This window comes from Haemaphysalis longicornis, unplaced genomic scaffold (genome assembly GCF_048455015.1).
Source record: "Haemaphysalis longicornis isolate Haplotype H1 unplaced genomic scaffold, Haemaphysalis longicornis Haplotype H1 scaffold_13, whole genome shotgun sequence".
Taxonomy (NCBI): Eukaryota; Metazoa; Arthropoda; class Arachnida; order Ixodida; family Ixodidae; genus Haemaphysalis; species Haemaphysalis longicornis.
Genome location: NW_027526233.1, coordinates 5,066,929 through 5,086,936, shown reverse-complemented (window position 1 = coordinate 5,086,936; position 20,008 = coordinate 5,066,929). Strand labels below are relative to the sequence as shown.

At 47.3% G+C, this 20,008-nt stretch overlaps 1 protein-coding gene across 1 annotated transcript in view; it reads left to right on the top strand.

Annotated features, from left to right (window-relative positions):
- LOC144164213 (saccharopine dehydrogenase-like oxidoreductase) overlaps positions 1 to 20,008 on the top strand; it is a 49,132-nt gene that overhangs the window by 8,062 nt on the left and 21,062 nt on the right. Inside the window, exons 2-5 of the mRNA XM_077694730.1 lie at positions 4,658 to 4,764; positions 7,742 to 7,822; positions 10,372 to 10,501; positions 19,163 to 19,212. Coding sequence (XP_077550856.1) covers positions 4,658 to 4,764; positions 7,742 to 7,822; positions 10,372 to 10,501; positions 19,163 to 19,212 — 368 coding nt within the window. The remainder of the gene's footprint in view (positions 1 to 4,657; positions 4,765 to 7,741; positions 7,823 to 10,371; positions 10,502 to 19,162; positions 19,213 to 20,008) is intronic.

Genomic DNA, 20,008 nt, shown 5'->3' with positions numbered 1-20,008 from the left:
GTGTTTTTGCGTCTTGAAACTTCGTTCCATAACGTATTGTACCATTCACTATGCGTGACTTATACTGAGTAATGTATACGCGAGTATATTTATGCTCGCTTCAGGGACTGCGATTCTGTTTCTGATGCTACTGCTGCCATTTTCGTGGGGCTATTTGTGACAGCAAAGCTTTTGGTGCGTGGCATTGGTTGGAACTCATCACGTCATCTGTCATAGGATGCGCTTTGCACTGAAATCAACTTTCTTGTGAATGCCCTGCAGCTCTTTTTATAATGGGCTTATCCTAAGAAAAATTATGCTAAAATTTTCTGCTATGTTGACTCCATCATTACACTGATTTTCATTTACCTATTATGGTTAGCTCACTGGGGATTTATATAAACAAATCTGAGTTCCCGTAATGTGAACACACAAGCTTCTGGGGGAGAAGTATGGTTTTAGAAAAAAAGTCTTGTTTGGTCAAAATTATTTTGACCCAAATTATGACAATTGGCCGCTACAACAACTTTACGCCGGGTTTCATTTACTTGTGGTAAATAGTTAGTTCACACTGAGGTTGTAAATGTTGCAGAATTTCCGCCTACCACTAATCCGTGGCCGTGTGTACGGAGGGGCCGTGGTTTCAGGAGACGGCTGCTGTGACTTGTTTTACTGGAACTGTCTCAAAACAAATTATGCAGTGTTGCACTGCTGAAAATCTATGTAACCCAGGGAAGTTTTATCTCGGCATGCTTTGTGGATAACTACAAGTCACAGCTTTAACATAAATGGAATGAATCTGCCGCTCGTAAAGCAATTCTAGCAGCACCACAAAGCCACCATGAAACAATGAAACTGTAGTCCTGGTAGGTTTCATCAAGGTAATCAACTGAAAGGTGTGCGAAATTGCAAATTTCGATGGAGGCGAAAAAGGTTGAGATTTCTGTGTGCATTAAAGATCCCCAGGTGGTCCGAATAATCCGGAGTGCTTCACTACAGTGTGCCTTGTAGACATGTTAAATCCCACAATCAATCAATCAAATTGCAAACGGTCGCATTTGGCCTCTTGCACTTGTCTGGCCTTACCTCTGATTGGGATAGTGGCCCAGTCAATGCACTTGTAAATAGATTGTTAAACTTCGAGTCGGACCGAATTTGTCGTGCGTATATCGGTACAGTTCTCCACGGTATTTTCCCAGCCTCGCTGTTCAAACATTTGAGCGGCAATCAATGTGAATAGTTTGTCTTGTTCACCCGCAGTGTCTGCACTAGTGCAGCCCCAGTGTTGTGTCGCTTGCACTAGCTCTGACAACAAAAAGAAAAGTGCTCTAGTGAGGGATGCTGGCCCCTTTTTCCTTGAAGTTGCCATGAAGGCAAAATACAACTGTATTCAGTTTGCAGAAAAAAAAAAAAGAACTACTGCATGGCTACTCACTCAGCTCCATTTCAGCCACAAAAGATGTTTTCGTAACTAAAAAAGAAATGGAAGACATGCACAAGAACTTGTGCTATGGTGATGTAATGTGGGTCAGCTTTAAAAACGCATTTGCAAGCATGTTAGCTGCATGTTAACATTCAAGTGATGCAGCCAAACAGGCGGCGCGACCACAGTTGCCCGGCTATGTTTAGGGTTGTTTGTTTTGGGGTTTTATATTTTTTTAAATCGATGGGGGGGGGGGGGGGGGCTGAAAATCAGGTGTTAATTGGGGACAAATTGGGATTTTTTGTAAAAATATTCTGAAATTTGGGATTTTTTTTTGGTTAAATCTACAGATGTTCTAGTAAACACTCAGTTTATTTTAAAAACATTACGAGCCTCTTAACTCTTTTAACACGTTAAGATTGGTGTTTATTTCAAGCTTGTAATCGGGGGGACATCAGAGTTTTCTGGAAAGTGGTCTCCGAAATATGGGATTTGCTTGGAAATGAGTCGGTAATGATGACAATAAAGAGCATTGATAACTTCTAAAAAAAAAATGGAACATTCTACTCACGAAAAGCTGGTGATCGATTTTTAAAACTCATCCTTGCTTACACGTATTATCATCTGCCTGAGCAACATGTCGGCCTTCATTCGAGACCTGTCTGATCTCTGAACGTACCTCAACTGGAAGGAGGTTCTCTCGCCATCACAGCTTCCATCAGCAAGGCACAATATTATCAGCGCAGCATTGGCCAGGCTGGGGTAGCGAGCAATACAATCATGCCAATACCATAGCTGCCAGGTTTCCCGAATTATGCGGGAGACTCGCGAATTTTGATAGTTTTGTACGATTGTACGAGCAAAACAACAATCTTCCGAAAACTACCCGTGTTTTGCTAAATCTTTCTCCAAGTATGGTCTCATTGCGCCGGAGCTACCTGACAATGCAATGCAATCCTACAGTACTTGACATCGTTATCGCCGAAGAGATTAAAAAGTGTAGTCGGCCGTGCGCAGAAGTTGAACCGGTCAATATCCCAGCAGCGCTGAATGTGAGAGGCAGTTCAGCAGAGTGGAAAAAATCGCACCCTGTTCCGACCATCCATGTCCGATAACCCATGGCCACGTTCTTTTGTCGAAGTGTCGCAGATGCGGACATTGTTAGCCGTGACAGTAATTCGTACGACTTCTTGAAAAGTGTGGCGTCAGCCGTGTTTAAGATTTAGCAAGTGACCAGTGGTGTAGGTTGTTAGTAGATTGGACGACACAGTTCGATACCTTCTTGTTGTCCGTGACGATGACGTTAAGAAAAGACACAAAAATATGCACTTTTGGTGAGCTAAACAACTTATTTAATGTAAGGAACGTAACGTTATACAAATGGTGCTTCTTCGTTGGGGCTTCGATGGCGACTGGCGCCCGCCTCTCCCGCTGTCTCGCCGCTCACACCGCCGGATCAAAGTCCGTTTCACGAGTCCGCCGCGCATCAAGCATCCCCCTGCCTGCATTCGGCGAAACGTAAACGCACCACGCGCTTCAGCGCCGGGGGCCCCCCCCGCAGGCGAAACATAAACACACCACGCAGTTGGGAGAGCCGGGGGCCGTATGTGTAGTTTCGTCTGGCGTTCCATGCGCGACACTACTCTGTTAAAAATGCAACTTAAAAATTCAAGTAAAATGTTTAATTGGGTTACTTTTAATCCCCCCTCCCTTCCCCTGACAGATCTCCCTAATGCCATCGCAGCGAACCTCGCAGGTATCCAATACTCTACGAGTTCGAAAGCTGTGTTTGTGGGGCTTGCTTCCAGAAAGTCCTCGTGGAGAACTGTGCATGATCAGCGCATGACTGTGGAGATTGCTTCTTTGAAAAGGTCCATTCAGGGACAAATCGGGTTTAACCCGATTTGTCCCTGATTTGTCTTGTCTCTCCTGAAACATATTCAGGGTGTAAGAATCAATTTTACCCGAAAATGAACAGCCATGTTATTCAATGGATGCCAGCAAGATTTTGTGATGTCATGGAGAAGTCACTGGGGCAGTCGGCACTCCGTCCTTGGTTTTACTTGATCGACTATTTCCATGAAGTTTGCAATGATACTGCTATCACTGTTGTCCGGACAGAGCAGTAGTCTGTCCATTGGCATGCTTGCTCTGATCGCCAGATTCTCAGAGATGAGCTCGTGTTTCCCTCTCCAAGTGGCACAGAATGTAGCTTCTATGTCTGCATAAGCCAGGGACCTGTTGTGCCTGGTTGTGATGCGGCCACTGACTCTCAGAGAAGAAATGAGCAACAGTATAACATTAAAGGGACACTGAAGTGTAGAAACAAGTTTGCCCATCAGATTGTCGTGAATGTCAATATATCACTTGCAGCAGTTGCTCATTAACAAAGAAAATGCCGAAAGTGTAAAGACAGGGGTCACTGCCCTATCCACTTTTTCAAACCTCCCAAACTTGTGACATCACGAACCGCAAATGTTAGAGGAAACGGGAATGGTGGAGCTGGCACGAGTAATTTTTCGAAGCAAGCGCAGAGGGAGCAGAGATGGGAAAATATAAAATAAATGCGTGTGGGGCCTTTCGATCGTCACGCACTTTTCAAAGGACAAAAACCACAGCATTCGTGCATCATAATGTGTGATGCCAAAGCCCGGGCTGTGTTTGTTTCGATTTCATTGGACTGCTTTGCTTTGCAAGCAAGCGCAGTGAAAAGACGGGAGCGTGAAGGTGAACTTGAGAGTGTACCGCCCCGACTGACTGGCGCATGTATACATGAAACAGCCTGCAGCAAAATCAGGAAATTTTAGCGCAATCGACCAGAAACGAGACAACTGTGAAGCGATTTGATCACCAGCAAATGTGTTTTCAGTGCCTACTCCCAGGCGGCACCATGTCCCAGGCATTCGTGCTAAAGCTAGGCTGATGTCATCCTTCCTCACCAATAAAGAGATTTTGCAGCACGCCAGTGCACCAAGGTGGCATCGGGTACACCTTTGCTGATGTAAATGGAAGCCAATGAGGACAGGCTTTGAGGAAGGTGGCGACGATGGGGTAATGTGACGCTCGGATCACTCTGGCCGCTTTGTGGCGTGCTCGGAGACATGGAAGGATCGTTGGCTGCCGAACAAAGGCCGAGTGGGCTATGAAATGCGGGGCCTTTTTGTTGAAATGAAAAGTTGCCGAGAGTGTCCCCTTATTTAACCAGGACAAAAGGGGGTGGAGATGCGGCCGTTCAGTTGCCAGTGCTGTGTGCAGCGGACGCCCTGGACCAGGTGCCGGTGATTGTGGCCGACGTGGCAGACGAGGACTCCCTGCTGGCCATGGCTCGGCGCACACGTCTCGTGCTCAACACTGTGGGACCCGTGAGTGGCTCTCCACTTCTGCTATGTACATGTGGTGGGGGAGCATGTTTACATTTTCTCTTAACGCAATTGATGTCCGAATGGCCATTGGCGTTCTGGTCTCTCCTAGGCGTAGCACCCTGAGATTCATCGCTCACCGTGTCTCACCAAAAAGGCATTGGGGTCTCGCATAGTGACTCTGGCATCTACCGTAATCGTTGCCGATTTCAAAATTGCGCTTCAAAACGAGTCTTTTTGTCATCAGTCGCATGCCTAATTGTCGAAAGGGCAATAATTGAAGTGCAGGGGTGAGACAGCTGCGCATATTGCGCAGTTTTGATACGACTTTGTTTTCTTGCGCCAGGCTGCTCCAAAAGCTTGAAAATAGCAAAAACTGCGCCAAACTGCTCCAAAGCAGTCTGGAGCCAAGGATTTTAACGCTCCCGTAAGTTGCAGTGGAGGAAAATGCTTATGACTGCATACTTTTCCAGCATCCCCAAAGTGAAGCGGTTTGTGAATAAAAAACCCGCATATAATTGTTTCCGGGATAGCTTTTTCGAAAGTCGGTGTCTCCGCTTGCACGCTTAAATTCTTTGATTTTTTAAAGTTTTCCCATCCAAAACGATTGCAAACTGAGGCGACAAACTACTTGCGCAAGTTGATGAAAAAACGGCAATTTTCGGAGCGCCGTATTTCAGAACAAAATTACTGGTCGCCGCCATCTTGGTGTGGTGAAGATTGGAAAGTATGACCGCCGGGCGAAGCAGTTGCTTGTGGTTCAAGCAGAGTGCTGTTCACTGATTTCTACCCTGGTTTTGGTTATGGGGGTGACTGGGTTTACATTTAGTCGTTTGATCTGTAGCGGGAAATTACGCGACCCGAAAGACGGGAATTCATCAAAAACAACGCGGCGCGTTCGAATTCGCCGTGTTCCCGCCTGAAGTGTGAGGCGCGGTGTGTGAAGTGAAATTTCGGAATCGTTGCAGTGTTATAAAACGCCGAGTTATTGCTGCCTTTGACGGCGAGCTTTCGAGCGGCGGGAATGGGGCGATTGACACTGCAGAATTGGCGGAGCAGGCTACATTGCCGCAAAATGGTCAAGCAGTGTCCGATAGCGGAGCGTGCTATTATTGCACGCTAGTAGTAACGGTTCATCTATCTGAAGTGAAATTTAATGAGAGGTGGCTAAACATACGAACGTTGCTCAAATTACAACCGTATAAACAGTGGTTGTGTACCCTGGGGATTGAAATGGGAGGGCTGATGGGATGCGACGATTGTCACCTCGCTTGGCGCAACTTTTGCCGTGGCTCTACACTTGTGCGTAAAGCCTAGTCTGGGGGTTAGAAAAGTAATAATTTCGGCAGTCACATGATAATAAAAATGTCATACGATTGCTTAGTTTTTCGATTCGATATTTTCAACGGCACTCCACGCTATCTATGCATAGAGCCTAAGAAATTTGTACACAGGTAGTGCAGCTCGTACTTTGGAATACTCTTGTAGAAGAAACTTTATTGAAAGGCTGTTTCTATGTTATGTACATTCAAAACCGATAAAAATGTGCACTTTTCCCACCAAGTAGCCAAAAATGTGATTTTTTAGGCTCCTAAGGTGGCATAATAAATGTCTTTCTTCTGCTCCAAATTAAGGTTCTTCTGCTCCAAAATCGAGATTTCGCTGCTCCAAAAACTGCTCCCAAATCTGATGCAGCTGTCTCACCCCTGGAAGTGTGATAGCTAGCTGTTTTTTGAAACCGTCTCTTCACATTGTGGGCCCCACTTGGTAGCTATGTTTGGGAGCTTGGAGCGGTCAGTATCTACTGGGAGGTGAACAACCGAGTTCAGTCTCTCTGTCCTAAAACCTGCGCTCATATTTGCCTGCTGCCAGGTCCCGAGGCGTTTTGCATAGAGACCAAGAAGGAGTAATCAGGGACTGCCTCACATTAACGAACACCAGCACAGAGGAGGCCGAAACTGGCGCCCTTCTTTTGGCCATGAGGTATGGAGAATTCCAAGGAAACAGCCTCCGAGTAATTACGGACTCCAAGAAGGCCACACAAAACATTATAAATGGCCGAACCCACAGAAGGCTCACAAAAATTTTCCCTCTATATATCACTAAGTTCCAAAACATAATTTGGGCACCGGGACATGAGGAGCTTGAGGTTAATGAGAGAGCAGACCAAGCTGCGCGAGAACGTACTAACCGCTCAGCTAGTAGTCCTAGCTTACTCACCCCTTCCCCCAATGCCTTCGGTGAGCAACCCAGCATTCAAAGAAACGCCAGAGCTCTCTTTCCTCCACCAGATAAAAGGTTAACAGCTGCAGAGCATCTCAGAAAAATAGAGATGAACACCTATCCCAACATCCTCAGACTATCGAAGATGTTCCCTGAGAAATTCTCAAACACATGTAATAAGTGTGGTGAAGTATCCCCTCTATTCCATGCATCCTGGGGTTGTCGTACTATATGGCCCTTAGTAAAAACCAACACCAAGTTATATGAGCTATGGGAGGCAGCTCTGGCAAGCTCTGGCCAGCTCTGACCCTGGGGTTCAGAAGTATCTGATCTTTAGGGCCAAGACTGGGGCAGAGGAAACAGGGGCCCTGGAAGGAGGGAACCGACCCTAGTTCAATCAAGACCTTTCAGTTCAAAGAAACGTTTCGTCTCTCTCTGTCATACCTGTGCTACAAGGCTGTTTCAAAGGCCTTTGAACCAATTGTATGCTGAGTGGTTCATTGACTATGTATTAGGTAAGGGGGTGTTCAAGTGTCATTTGAAAGTTGCTGTTTAACACAGGCATTACGAGGCTTGGTTCCAGAAGGGACAAATGTGTTGCTTTAGGCCACGTTTTGAATAAATTGAGTGTAATGACTCGTGTAAGGGCAAAAACTTGCATATGCGCTCACTTAGCCTGCCTATGTGTCCAGACGGGTTCAACGAGTGGACGATTTGGCAGATGCATGTATTTACTTTCCCTCTCTCTTGTATGCAGTACCGCTTCTTCGGGCGCCAAGTGGTCAAGGCCTGTGTGGAGAGTGGAACGCACCACATCGATGTCAGCGGAGAGCCTCAGGTGAGGCCTTGGCTGTTGATTGACACACTGATCTCTTTCTTCAAAATTCTAGTGCCTTAGGGAAACATTCTCAAAGGCAGTGCAGTACACAAAACACGATGGGCGACAGAAGCGCCTACAACAAAACAGTGTGTTGGTCTCCTGCACTGCCTTTCAAGACTGGGACCAACTCGTGTAAATGCTACCTCTTCCGTTTTAAGGTAACTCTTTCAAGGAGGAGAGGTGGCGGAGGCAGAAGTGTTGCAGGTATTCGTTACTGAGGTGCTTGTAACGAAGGCTCTGATGTGTGGTGTCCGCACAAGCGTGTTGCTGGCGTGAACAAACCAGACAGACTGGCTACGATCGAAACCTCTGGAGAGTTTGTTGCTGGGCTAGTTGGTGCATATTAGGTTTAGAAGAAACCAGCTGGACTTGGAAACAAAGGACTAAATGTTAACAAAAACCAACAGGGACAATGCTGGATTAGCAACTGAACGTTTATTACAAAGGTCAAACATATATACGGGTTGTGAATGCTTATCACATAAGAAGATATGAATAACTTGCTGCGTCATACATGTCCATTCAAGGCCAAACAACGATATCGCGCAAATGAGTCCTTGACGCCCGATGAACTAAGTCTCGGCACATGCGTGCCTAAGGTACAGCTTTTCCTTTTCGGTCAGCTGTACTGACGGGCTGCTCACGCACGCGCTGCCTTTTGCGTCTATCATAATCGCTTCCATAATTTCTCTCAACAGCTTGTTTTTGTTTTTTCCTGTGATAGCAATATCAAACAGGTTTGCGCTGCATCCGCACCGTCGGCAATGCATACTCAGATTTCCTGAGGTGGCCGTCGTTTTCAATATTTCAATCGAAACCTCTGGTCAAGGCTGAATGCCTGCATGAGTTGTTGGGGCTTGTCAGAGCTGCCTCTCCCTCCACTGTGTCTAAATGTAACGGGAGGTATAGCGCAAAGAAGACGAGGACGGTTGCAGACGAGACAGGTCTTGTTTGTGCTAAGCCTCCCGTCAAGTATGTACCAACTAGCCCACCAACACGCTTTATTTAGGTACTCCGCCGTGTCACAAGCTTTTAGGTGGGGCGGGGGGCCTGGTAAAAAATTGTCCTGAATACGATTTTGCAGTGATGTCACGCCCTTGGTGGCGGGGAAAAAGTGCTTTCAACCAATCAGCGTTGCCCCGTGCTGGAATGCAGCATTGGAGCTGTTTTGTTGACGTGACATTGGTTCATGGTTCAAACACAAGCACACGATGTCTTCCTAATTGTTTGATATTTTGTTCTTGTTTCTTGACAACTGACCAATGTTGTGTAATGTTGCACTTCTAGGGGGTTTGTGAAGACAGATTACAACAGCCACGAAAAGATGCAAGAAATGTTGAAAAACCTTGAAATCTTGCACTGCGCAGTGTCAGCAGTAGCACATTTGACGGCAACCCTAAAAACGCAGTTGGAGTGCATTAACTGCACATGAGCATGCAAGTGATACGATCGAAGGGCCCCACTACAAGAGGCCGCACTACAATCGTCTAGTCATGTTTCTTGGCTGTGGCCTTGGTTGGTGGCTGCAATTCGCACCAAGATTCCGTAATGTCATAGAGCCCTTTCTAGAGAGGGGTTGGAGAGTAGCCACTCCTTTGTCTGTTTTCCTCAGTACCGCCATTATACATCTGAAGTTTGGGGTGAAATTGGCATTATTCTTACCAGGATGAAGCAGTATTTTGAATGAAGCGAGCTTATCTTTTGTCTGTAGGTCCCCTTCAGCAGTTCGCTTGCATTCACCCCCCTGAAATGCATCCCCCCTGGGGAGAAGCCCAGTTCCGCAGCATTTGTAAACATGATGTAAAAACAGCACGGTAGGACGAAATACACGAGGAAAGGAACCAGACAGGACGAGTGCTAACTATCAGTTAAAAATTTTATTTGAATGGAAAGACATATATACATAAAAAACATTGCAACGACGCATGTGCTAACATCTGTGCCAAACCAACACTGATAGCGAAAAAAAGGGAGAAACTAGTTTGCTCCTTCATAATGTCAACCACAGGCAAGATAAGCCACTTCTTTATTATGTAAAGTAACGGATGCCTTACTAATGCACTCGTCACCAAGCATGTTTATATAGAACTCCTCTATTATTTCGCGCTTTAGCTGATTAGAATGACGGAACAGTAGGACCGTTTTTTCAAATTGGGGCTGACATGAGCGCGTAGGACACGAACAGCAGGGATCAGACAAATGAGATGTAGGTGTGCCTTTCAAAGAATTGAAGTGCTCTCTCAAATGCACATTTACACAACGGCCCGTTTGGCCAACGTAATAAAATTTTCAGTTGATAGTCAGCACTCGTCCTGTCTGGTTCCTTTCCTCGTGTATTTCGTCCTACCGCGCTGTTTTTACATCATGTCGACCTACCAACTCACCCAACTTTCCATCCTGCAGCAGTTGTAAATGTGTGCGAGCATTGCAGAACTGTGGCAAGTGTTATTCCACTCTGCAGAGTGTGGCATGCCCTACGAGGAAGTTGGTCTCTTTGCCGTTCCCAGTACTTGGAGCAGATGATGATCGAGTACTACGACGAGGCGCGCGAGAAGGGCCTGCTCATCTTGGGTGCCTGCGGCTTCGACAGCATCCCCGCTGAGGTCTGCCTCGCCTACATGCGCCAGAACTTCAAAGGCAAGGCATTGAAGTGTACTACTATGTCTGACGCGACAGCAGGGGGGTCGTGCGGGGTGTTGACAGTGGAGATGACAAATAAGCACATGGTACTTGGCCGGAGCTACAGTGAGGGCCTGTGGCGGCCGGCCGCTACTTTTTGAAAACAAACAGCGCAGGGCACAGTCCTGGGCCTTGAGGGCTACCTCTGTGGAATCTGGCCGTGCTAAAGGGTAATCAATGTTTTTGTTGTTGAACGTGGAAAACTGGGCGTGTTGGCACATAATCTAGGCAAAACAGCACAAAAAAAGACAGACAGAGAGAGACACACCATAAGGACTGTGCTGATCAGTGCAGTCCTTGTAATGTCTCTCTCTGTTTGTATTTTTTTGTGCTGTTTTGCCTTGATCGCTGTTGCTGACAACAGCCGCGATAGGCCATGAGGGAATGGGTTATTACTTGTGCTATATACTTCAGTGCTGCCTCAGTAGGTGCTACCTTCTCAGTGAGTGCCCACTCTAGCGGGCTGCAATCCTGCTCTTGGGCAAACAATTTTTTTGGACAATGAACAGGAGAGATTTTGGGTGGGCAAGCACTAACAGCGTTGCTGTGTAAAAATAAAATGTGCATGCCCGCAATTCCGCACCTTGCTGGTTCAGAATCACACCACGGGAAAAGAAAGAGTGTGCGGTGCGCCAAAAAATGTGGGCTCAGTCAGCTACGCAAATTCTGTGAACCTGTTGCGCAGTGAGTGGGGAGCTTTCTTGCAGCATTGTTGGATCTGGGCTGCAGATTGAATCAGATTGCCTGCTGTATATTGGGAAAGCTTTGGCACAATTGTTGGTGGGGCCCCTCTCCATAATAGCAGCTGTTCTCTGCACAGTCTAGTCCACTTTTAACAATATCCAAGTGCCAAGGAAATTCAATCGTTGTAACCGATAATTGTTATAAGTGGGTTGCAAAATAACAAAACGAAGCAGAGCTCAAACCATTTAATTTGCATGCAAGCAAGGTTGTACTACCACTTATTTGGAGCAAAAATCTATAGTTGGTCAGCTTTGCTTGCTGCACGCGAAGCTGGCACGCATCTTTTCCAAAAGCATCTATAAGTGCTTCACCTAGCTGAGCAAGCGGTCCGTGGCAGAAAGGCCTTGCGGAGACACTAGCTGAGTAGGCTGCTCAACCACGTCATCAGAGTTGTCACTGCCACCGCTGTCCGCATCACGTATCCACGCAACGATCGCCTCTTCAGTGAGGCACTCGGACGTTTCCAAAACATCGGCCCTGACATGCCTTTTGCGGAAATATGGTGGCAGTTGAAAAGGCAGCAAGTCAAATTCAAAGTGGTGCGAATGTGACACACCACAAGCGAACGTGCGAGCGGGAGCAGGGTACGATGCCAAAGTGGCGGCACCAGTCGGGAACGGGGTTCAAAAGGAAAACTGCTCCCTCGCTTCCTCATGCGCGACGCAGTCGGCTCACTTTTCGACGGCTGGAACAGGGATGCGAGGCCATCGTAGCTTGCAGTGGGTGCCGTTGGCCGGTGGCAGCTCACATTTTTGGTGCTCGCTGTGATGGATTTTGTTTGAAGGAACAGTGCAAGGATGCGGACGACGGGACGTAAAAAAGAGAGTACAAGCGCTGACTAGCAACTGGGCGTATTTTATTGCGTTCTGCAATATATACGAAAACACAGGCGACGTCACACCTTTGCGATCAATCCAAAAAAGGGAAACGAAAAAAGACTGGATAATAAAACCGGTGAAAAATTAACAATGCACTCAGGAGTGAGGGAAACATTTTGATGCTGCTATCTCCGATCTGCTCCGTCTAAGTAGTCACGCTGCTTCTGTAGCAAAGTAACAGGCGGCTGAGTGACGCACGTGCCGCCCCTTTTCGCTATCATGTAAGCTTCAAAAATTTCGCGCATGTGCGCTCCGAAGTAGTGCTTCAGAACCTTGGTGTTCTCAAAAAGAGGTGGTATGCACCCACACTTCTTGCAGTGGGAAACCAGGTGGCTCTCGGTGCCGACGCGTAGGGCATACGCGTGCTCCCTCAGGCGTACGTTGAGACATCTCCCCGTTTGTCCAACGTACACTGCACCGCACCTGAGGGGGATCTCGTACACTACGTTGTCGTGATAAGGAACGAAGCGAGTGGCATGTTTTATCCCGCAAGGCGCCTTTGTAGTAGGTGTCGCGTTGTTGATGACTTTGCACACACTCCCAATCTTGTCAGGTGCGGAAAACACTGTCCTAATTCCCGCCTTCTGGCCAATCTTCTTGAGTCCATGTGAAACTTTGTGCACGTAGGGAATGACGTTTATACGCCCACGCCTCGTCTCCTGGATCTCCTGGATTTTCGATGTTGTCGAGTTCAGCACGCTCTCCGCGACAGTCGAAAGTAACGTGCGCGGATACCCTGCGCTAAGAAGCCTACCGGCTTGTGCCTCCAGGCTCTTGGACATTGTGTGGGGACACGGCCAAAGCACCGAATTCTTCAGGGCCGCTAGCACGATGTTTCGCTTGACGAGCTTCGTGTGGGTGGACGAGAAAGGCAGAAAGCCTTGCTGGCTCCTAGGTGCACACGTCCAGCATACATGGCGATCGAAGAAGGTCAGGCTCATGTCCAAGAGTTGCATGGTCCCACGCTTCGAAACTTCCGTGGTGAGCACGAAGGGGTATAGGACGGAGGAGAACCACCGAGAAGGTCCTGCATCTGCACTGGCTCTGCGCCACCGTTCTTTTTGAAGACAACTAGGGAGTCGTCCACGAACCTAAATGTCTTCACGACGCCTTGCACTGTTCCTTCAAGTGATGTATGGCCAACTAGCCCAAACCAAAGCCCTACTGGTGATGGATTTAAACAATATAACCGATATCACGACACTGGGGCATTGTAATAAGTGCTTCATTTTACCAGTGAACGTATACAAAAGTGGACGGTGCCAGGGTTGTTCAATGTTATATTCGATGAATTATGAACAGTATTGTTACAAGTGGGCTCCACTGTATTTGTGGTGTGTGTGGGTGCTTAGTGCCTGCCACTATGACATAGCGGTTGCTTTGGTGCAGTACACTGGAAACAGTCTGGCCACCACTCTTCAACATGGGTTCATTGTGTGCAATCAAAAATCTGCGAGAATTTCCAGAGCAAGCACCAATAGCTTGGCGGAAGTGTGGATGTGGCAAGCACCTGCACAAAGCAGAAGATGCGGAGGACAGCTGGAGGTTCAGCTTGTGCTGCAGCACAACTAGATAGGACAGCGGCACAGAGGAGACACGCAAGCGCTTGTGTCCTCTCTCTGCCTTTACTCTCAAATCTTAAAATTACTCTTAAATCTAGTACACCCACTAGATTTAAGAGCAAGCAAGGTGCAGCGAACAGAGAAACAACACAAAGCAGAGCCTAGCCCTGTGAAATTGTCCCTGTCAGGGCGAGTGGTTCAAGCCTACGGGTGAAGTCATTAATAGTGAAAGATGCACGACCTCTGTCGATTTGAGGGGCGGTTGAGGGGCACAGTGACACCAATGAGTTTGCAGAGTGCAGCAAACAAGCCCTGAATGCCTCCGATTGGTCTTGGTGCGTGTCGAAAGTCGGAACACAATCGAATCTTGCCCCGGCATCGGTCAATATCAAGAAGCTGCATTATGGCCCGCATAGAATGGCATAGTAATATACAGTGGAATCTCGGTGATACGAATTCTGCTGATACGAATTTCGCTGTGATACGAATTTTCGAAATTCCCCGGCCAAAATGCATTGTGTGCAATGTAAAAAAATTCGGATGATCCGTACGCATTTATCACTACGGTGCGGGTGATACGAACGCGCGAGAAGACGACTACGGCGTGGACGGGAGGCGGGAGTGTTGGAGCGGCCGTGCGGCCTTGGTTGTGCGCGAGTACAAAAGCATTAGCCCTCCCCCGTTGACGGTAATCCTGCTCGTGGGGAGGTGCTGTTCCGAACGTTTCGCCCTCTCGATGCCTGTGTTTTCTCCCTCCCTTCTTTTATCTCCCGCTGCAATCTCTTCTCTCTGTACCTTTCGTTTCCGCTGGCTGCTGCTCGGGTGCCTCTAGCTTCCTTTTTTTTTTTTTTTTTGTATTATACTTCTTGAATAAACCGCGGCAATCACGCGTTCCCTTATTTCTGACCGCGCCATTTTGCCTTCTCCGCATTCCTCGCTTCCGTCTATGCCCCGCGCTCTACCTATCCTGTTGTCGCCTTGCCGTATTGCCTGCGCCACTTGCGCGTCGATTATGTTGAAGCGCGAACTGTATGGAGCGTTTTCTGCTCACGAATACACGCCGCAGGCGCGCTGACGCCGCTCGCGCGGCGGCAACATGGCGGCGTCACCAGCCGCGAAGTGGTGCGGGTAGCTCGACCGACTGCTTCTGATCGCTCTTTAAGATGCCACTTAAGAAACAAATGAAGTCGCTTGTACAGTAAAGGAGCTGATAATGTGGAAAACGACACTACAAAGCATCGTCCGCGCGGTTAGGGGAAGCGCCGATCAAATATCCGCCACCGTAGTAAGCCTAACCATCTCCAGCGGGGCCAGCTGGCTGTCCGAAGCGCTTTCAAACTGCCGCCGTGAAAAGCGCGCCTCCCCAATGGAGCAAGTCAGCAGGCTACCCCCACTGCTGCGCGCGTAGCGCATCATTTTCCGAGCGAGGTAGAATCTGACGCAGGGGCGAAATCGTCGACGCAGGCGTGAAAATAACGCACGCGCAACGCCGACGCGCACGAATTGCATGCGGTTCACGCTTGAGTTCGTGTGCGTGCGTCGCGTCGGCGATGAGCGCGCGTTCTTTTGACGCCCGTGTCGACGATTTCGCCGCTACCGATTCTACCTCGCTCGGAAAATGATGCGCGGCAGTGGGAGGAGCCTGCGGATATTTTATAGTGCAGTTTTCTCCAACACTGTCAGCTCCTTTTTGCCGCATGAGCAAGTTAGTTTACATCTTGAGCTGCGTTTTAACAAAAGGTTAGAAGCGGTCGCTGAAGCTACCTGCACCTCTTCGCGGCAAGAGCCGACGCCATGTTGCGGCCTCCTGCCGCATGTGCGGCACATTTACATTTTTTCTCGCTTTCTGATGATACGAATTTTCGGGTGATACGAATATTTTTGCCGCCCCTTGAGATTCGTATGACCGAGATTCCACTGTATACCAGAGGTTGATTGATTGATTGATTAATTGAATGTTTATTAGCATTTGTCACATGTAGTTTACAAACACTGATTGGACCCATAGCCAGAGGCTAGTGCAGGGTCCAATAAGAAAAGTAATGGACAGAAGCGGGAAGTATCAATTACACATAATACAGATGTAGCAATACAGACACTGTAAATTTATACTTCCACGTAATTATGAGCATACTCATTTACAGAGTAGAGAAGTCTCTCTCTTTAAACAATCGGGTCACAAAAAACAAAACTACACGTGTGCATACAATCAAAAAGTTATGACAGATCACTTTGTGGACACACCAGCAACATCAGTTAAAATACAAAAACACTAACTATCACGGGTTTTAGGAAGAGGGAAAAAAAGGCTAGGTTTACAAGATTCACCAGTGTATAATTATACAAATATAAGCGTTTACCACAAGAAAAGAAGCAGTTACAGCCTGGTCAAGAATTCATTTTTTAGTTTTACCGCAGCATTGTGTGATGTCTTCAATTCAGTGGGCAAACTATTCCAGATCTTTATCCCTGTGAATTATGTATTAAAGCAATATGTGTTGCTCGAGTCGCGTGCCATTATGCATTTTTCTGTTGCTTGTCCTGGCTTGCTACGTGCCTTCTTGTGGCACTGACGGCACAGGCGGCAACAGGGGCAACATTTCTTGCTTGTTCAGGTTGCTTGAAGCGTTTAGAAAATTCCGCACAAAGATGTTTGCTGCTAGCTGTACCTTTGACCTTTTGAGAAGAGTGATCGCAGTTTTTGCGGACACTGGCAGCTTTTGAGCCTGTTGGCGAGCCTTGCCAAGTGAAAATGGAACGTTTCTCTACAGCACACGATAATGTGCTCGTCTGGGCCTCTCACTACTTCAAACAGCAGGTTAAGTCCAGTCCTGCAGCTTGATGACCATTTGTAAGCACTGCGAAAGAAATGCACTTGTTCTTTATTGTGCCTGGAACTTCTGCTGCTGTGTGTGTGGCGTGCGTTTAACACTTGCGGGCGTCTGGGCTTTCGACGGCAGTGTTCCTGTTGGGTGTTTGAATACCCGTACAGCAAGGCTCCGAGTGGGCTAAAGCAGGGTGCATTAATTTTTCGCGATTAAGCAGCAGTTCTGGTGGACACAGAACTCTGTAAGCCATTCTCTTCCATTCACTCGAGCCTTATGTAGAATGAAAGGCTGCTTCGAGGCTCTCTCACCCAACGGGGCGGGCAGGCAGCCATTTGGGGAAACCGTGCTGGTGGAGAAGCTATGCCAAGTGCCACAGGATATAGCGGGTAACAACCTAAGTTCCGTATCTTCTTGGCCATGTAGACAAAACACGACCGCGTTCAACTTGCAGAAAGAATTAGTCTTTGGTGTCTTGCTCGTGGAAAATGGTTCTCTAATGGAAAAAACCAAGAAACTTTGAAAAACTTTCAAATTTCCCGTTACACAAGGTAGCGGTGGCACAATAGGGGGTTCACGTACTGGTAGAATGCAAACTACTTGAACTGCAAAGAAAGCTTCATTTCCCAGAATTGTACACACGCACGATCCCTCAACACCCACTGCTGTTTTTATCACACGAGCCACTTTTCTCTGTTAACTGTGTTTTTAAGTACCTCTCAGACGTAGGTTTTTTAATTAAGGTATGTGTCGTATCACCCGTGAGCCGAGCCACCATCGCACGCTAGAACCCGGTGGGGCCTCTCACTGCTGCCGCAAAGACGGTGGCAAGGGGTGCACGTAGAAAATTCCTGTCATAGTGACAATTGTTTTTACTTTGGCCCTCTACACCAATTCTTTTCTTGACAGAAATTTGAGATACCTTTTATTATATATTCTGTATTTCGTATTCCCACGTGAATAACCCTCACCATAGTACTGGCGCTCTTTGGCCTTGATGCCCTTGCGCCAAGAAAACCTAACATCATCATCATCATCACAATAGGGGGAAACACTGAAGACGTAGTTTTTGGGGTGTCAATTGTGCTTCAATGTTCAAGATACGATAAAGCACAAACACAGCTCTCGGCAATGGCTCTGGTCGGTGGTTGCTGATCGCAGAGATTATTCTGTGACCCCAAGAGACGTCAGCAGAATTTTCTTGGCATTCGTGTATCCAGACACAGCAGTCTTTTTAATAACCCAGACGTGTATTTTGTCTGCGTGGCCCGTTTACAAAGACAGTAGACTGGCCAGGAGATCATTTTAGCACCGATGCTTTGTACGAGTACAAAACTCTTAAGAAACGTACCAGCCATATGGGACACGCGCAGACGCACCAAGCTGGAAACGGCTGTCAAACAATGTCCCCTGGCATGCCATACAACTTGCATTGTCTTGGAGGCGAAAAGCGAAAACGCCCGTGTGTTCGAGATTTCGGTGCACGTTAAAGATCCCCAGGTGGTCAAAATTAATCCGGAGCCCTCCCATAAGGCACACCTCATCGCCTGTGTAGCGCTGGCATGTTAACGCCCATAATCAGTCGATCAATCAACTTGCATTGTCTGAGACAGGAATTGTCTTTGAGCAACGATTGACTTTGCTGAAAAAGTTTTAAGGGTGGCACAAGTTGAGAATGTACTGCCGCTTTGGATTGGGTTATGCTTCTTGCATTGTATTGTGACCAACCCACTTTGTATAGTGTGGGTTGGTGGTCCATCGTCAGTCATCTCTGGGATCGTCAGCAGTCAGTATTTTGGACAGAGAGGTTGCTCGTTTTTCAGACTCACTTGTGGTTCAAACTAGGCTAACTACTATAGTATTTTGGCGATTCCAAGCACCCCCCAATTCTAGGCGCCTCCCCTTACTTTTGGGATAAAAATTCGGAAAAAAGTTTCCATGCGAATCAAAACACCCCCTTTTCTAAGCAACTATCGCCAGGTGGATTTCAGACGCGTGGGAGCGGGTCTGAGTCATTTATGATGCTTTCAGTTGAGAACCACTTAGTGGAACAGAAGACGACCTGCTGAGGGATGCTGAAAACGGTGGCCCAAGCGGCCCAACGGAGTCGAATGGTAGTGAGGGTGACCGACTATCAGACGTTAGCGGTGGGTTCACTGCCTGTACCTATTTGTGTTTTGAAGGCTCGCCAAATGAAACATTATTCTTTGCACCTGTCTCGTCGAATTACATCCGAGAAAAAAGAATGGCGGGGGGAATTTACGCTTTTTGAATCCAAGCACTCCTCTAACTTTGGGAATTGCAATGGTGGCAAAAAAAAAGGGGTGCTTAGAATTGAGTAAATGCGGTACTTGGTTGTGCCGTAAGGGTTTTTTTCCCCTCTGCGTGGCCTTTATGTACATATTTCATGGCCTACCAATTCAATTTTTGGGATTTAGCAAGTGGTGGCCTCTCCATTCCCTCGTGTGTGTTTTTTTTTTTTCCCTTCCAATAATACAGCAGTTTGAAGAAGTAACAGCTTGTTCAGAACAGTAGTAGCCTCGCGAGCAGTGCCACTGCTTGACCACTTGAATGACTTGCCCACCTGAGAATGACCTTTGACCTCTGCAGGTGACCTGGACCAGGTGGAGTCGTTTGTGTACATGAAGCAGGGCCCACAGGTGCGTCCACTCAGCCTTGTATCTGTGCTGTCGGGCTTGCTTGATTGGGCGTGGAACGCGTCTACGGTTTTGGGAGGAGTGACTTTGCTTTTGGAGTGCACCGTTGGGGAAATTACTTGGCAGGCATCCACAACAGGCTGTCAGGCTACTCAGCCTGGCTCTGCTGTGTGGAACGCTGGATGTTGTCGGGTGGGACTCGAGGGCTGCAGCAGAGCTCTCGCGCGAGTTACGAATTGAGCCAAGCCAAAGAAATGACCGAAGCATGCTCGACCAACTTGTCAAACAAATGTGGCTACTTATGATTATTATTATTGTTATTTTTATTATTATTATCATTATTATTGTTATTATTATTGTTATTGTTATTATTTTCAAAAGATTCTCTTGGTAAGAAATGTGCAGCCAGCCTGGTGGTCCCAATTTTTTTCCTAGTTTATCCTCACTTTTTCTGTTTTTTGCTTTGCGTAATTTGAAGTCGAGATGTGTGGGTGTTATGAGTGCCGCAATATGAAAGCATGGAGGGAGGGGACATCCGGCTATAATTGTAACATGGGACTTTCGTTTATGGTCAAAAAGCCATAAACTTCATTATCTTACCGCGGGGACAGTAAATTGCTTAACGGACCTTGCTTGGGCAGTCTGGACGGTGTCATTTTGTATTCACGTCATCCCAGCCCAGTTACACTGGGAGTCATGTCATTGTTTGCACTTTGTGCAAGAGAAGTGTGGCAGTGTTTGTCACTCACACTAGGAAAGAAATAAAGTCCTTGCTTAGGAAATTCAGTAACGATGGAGT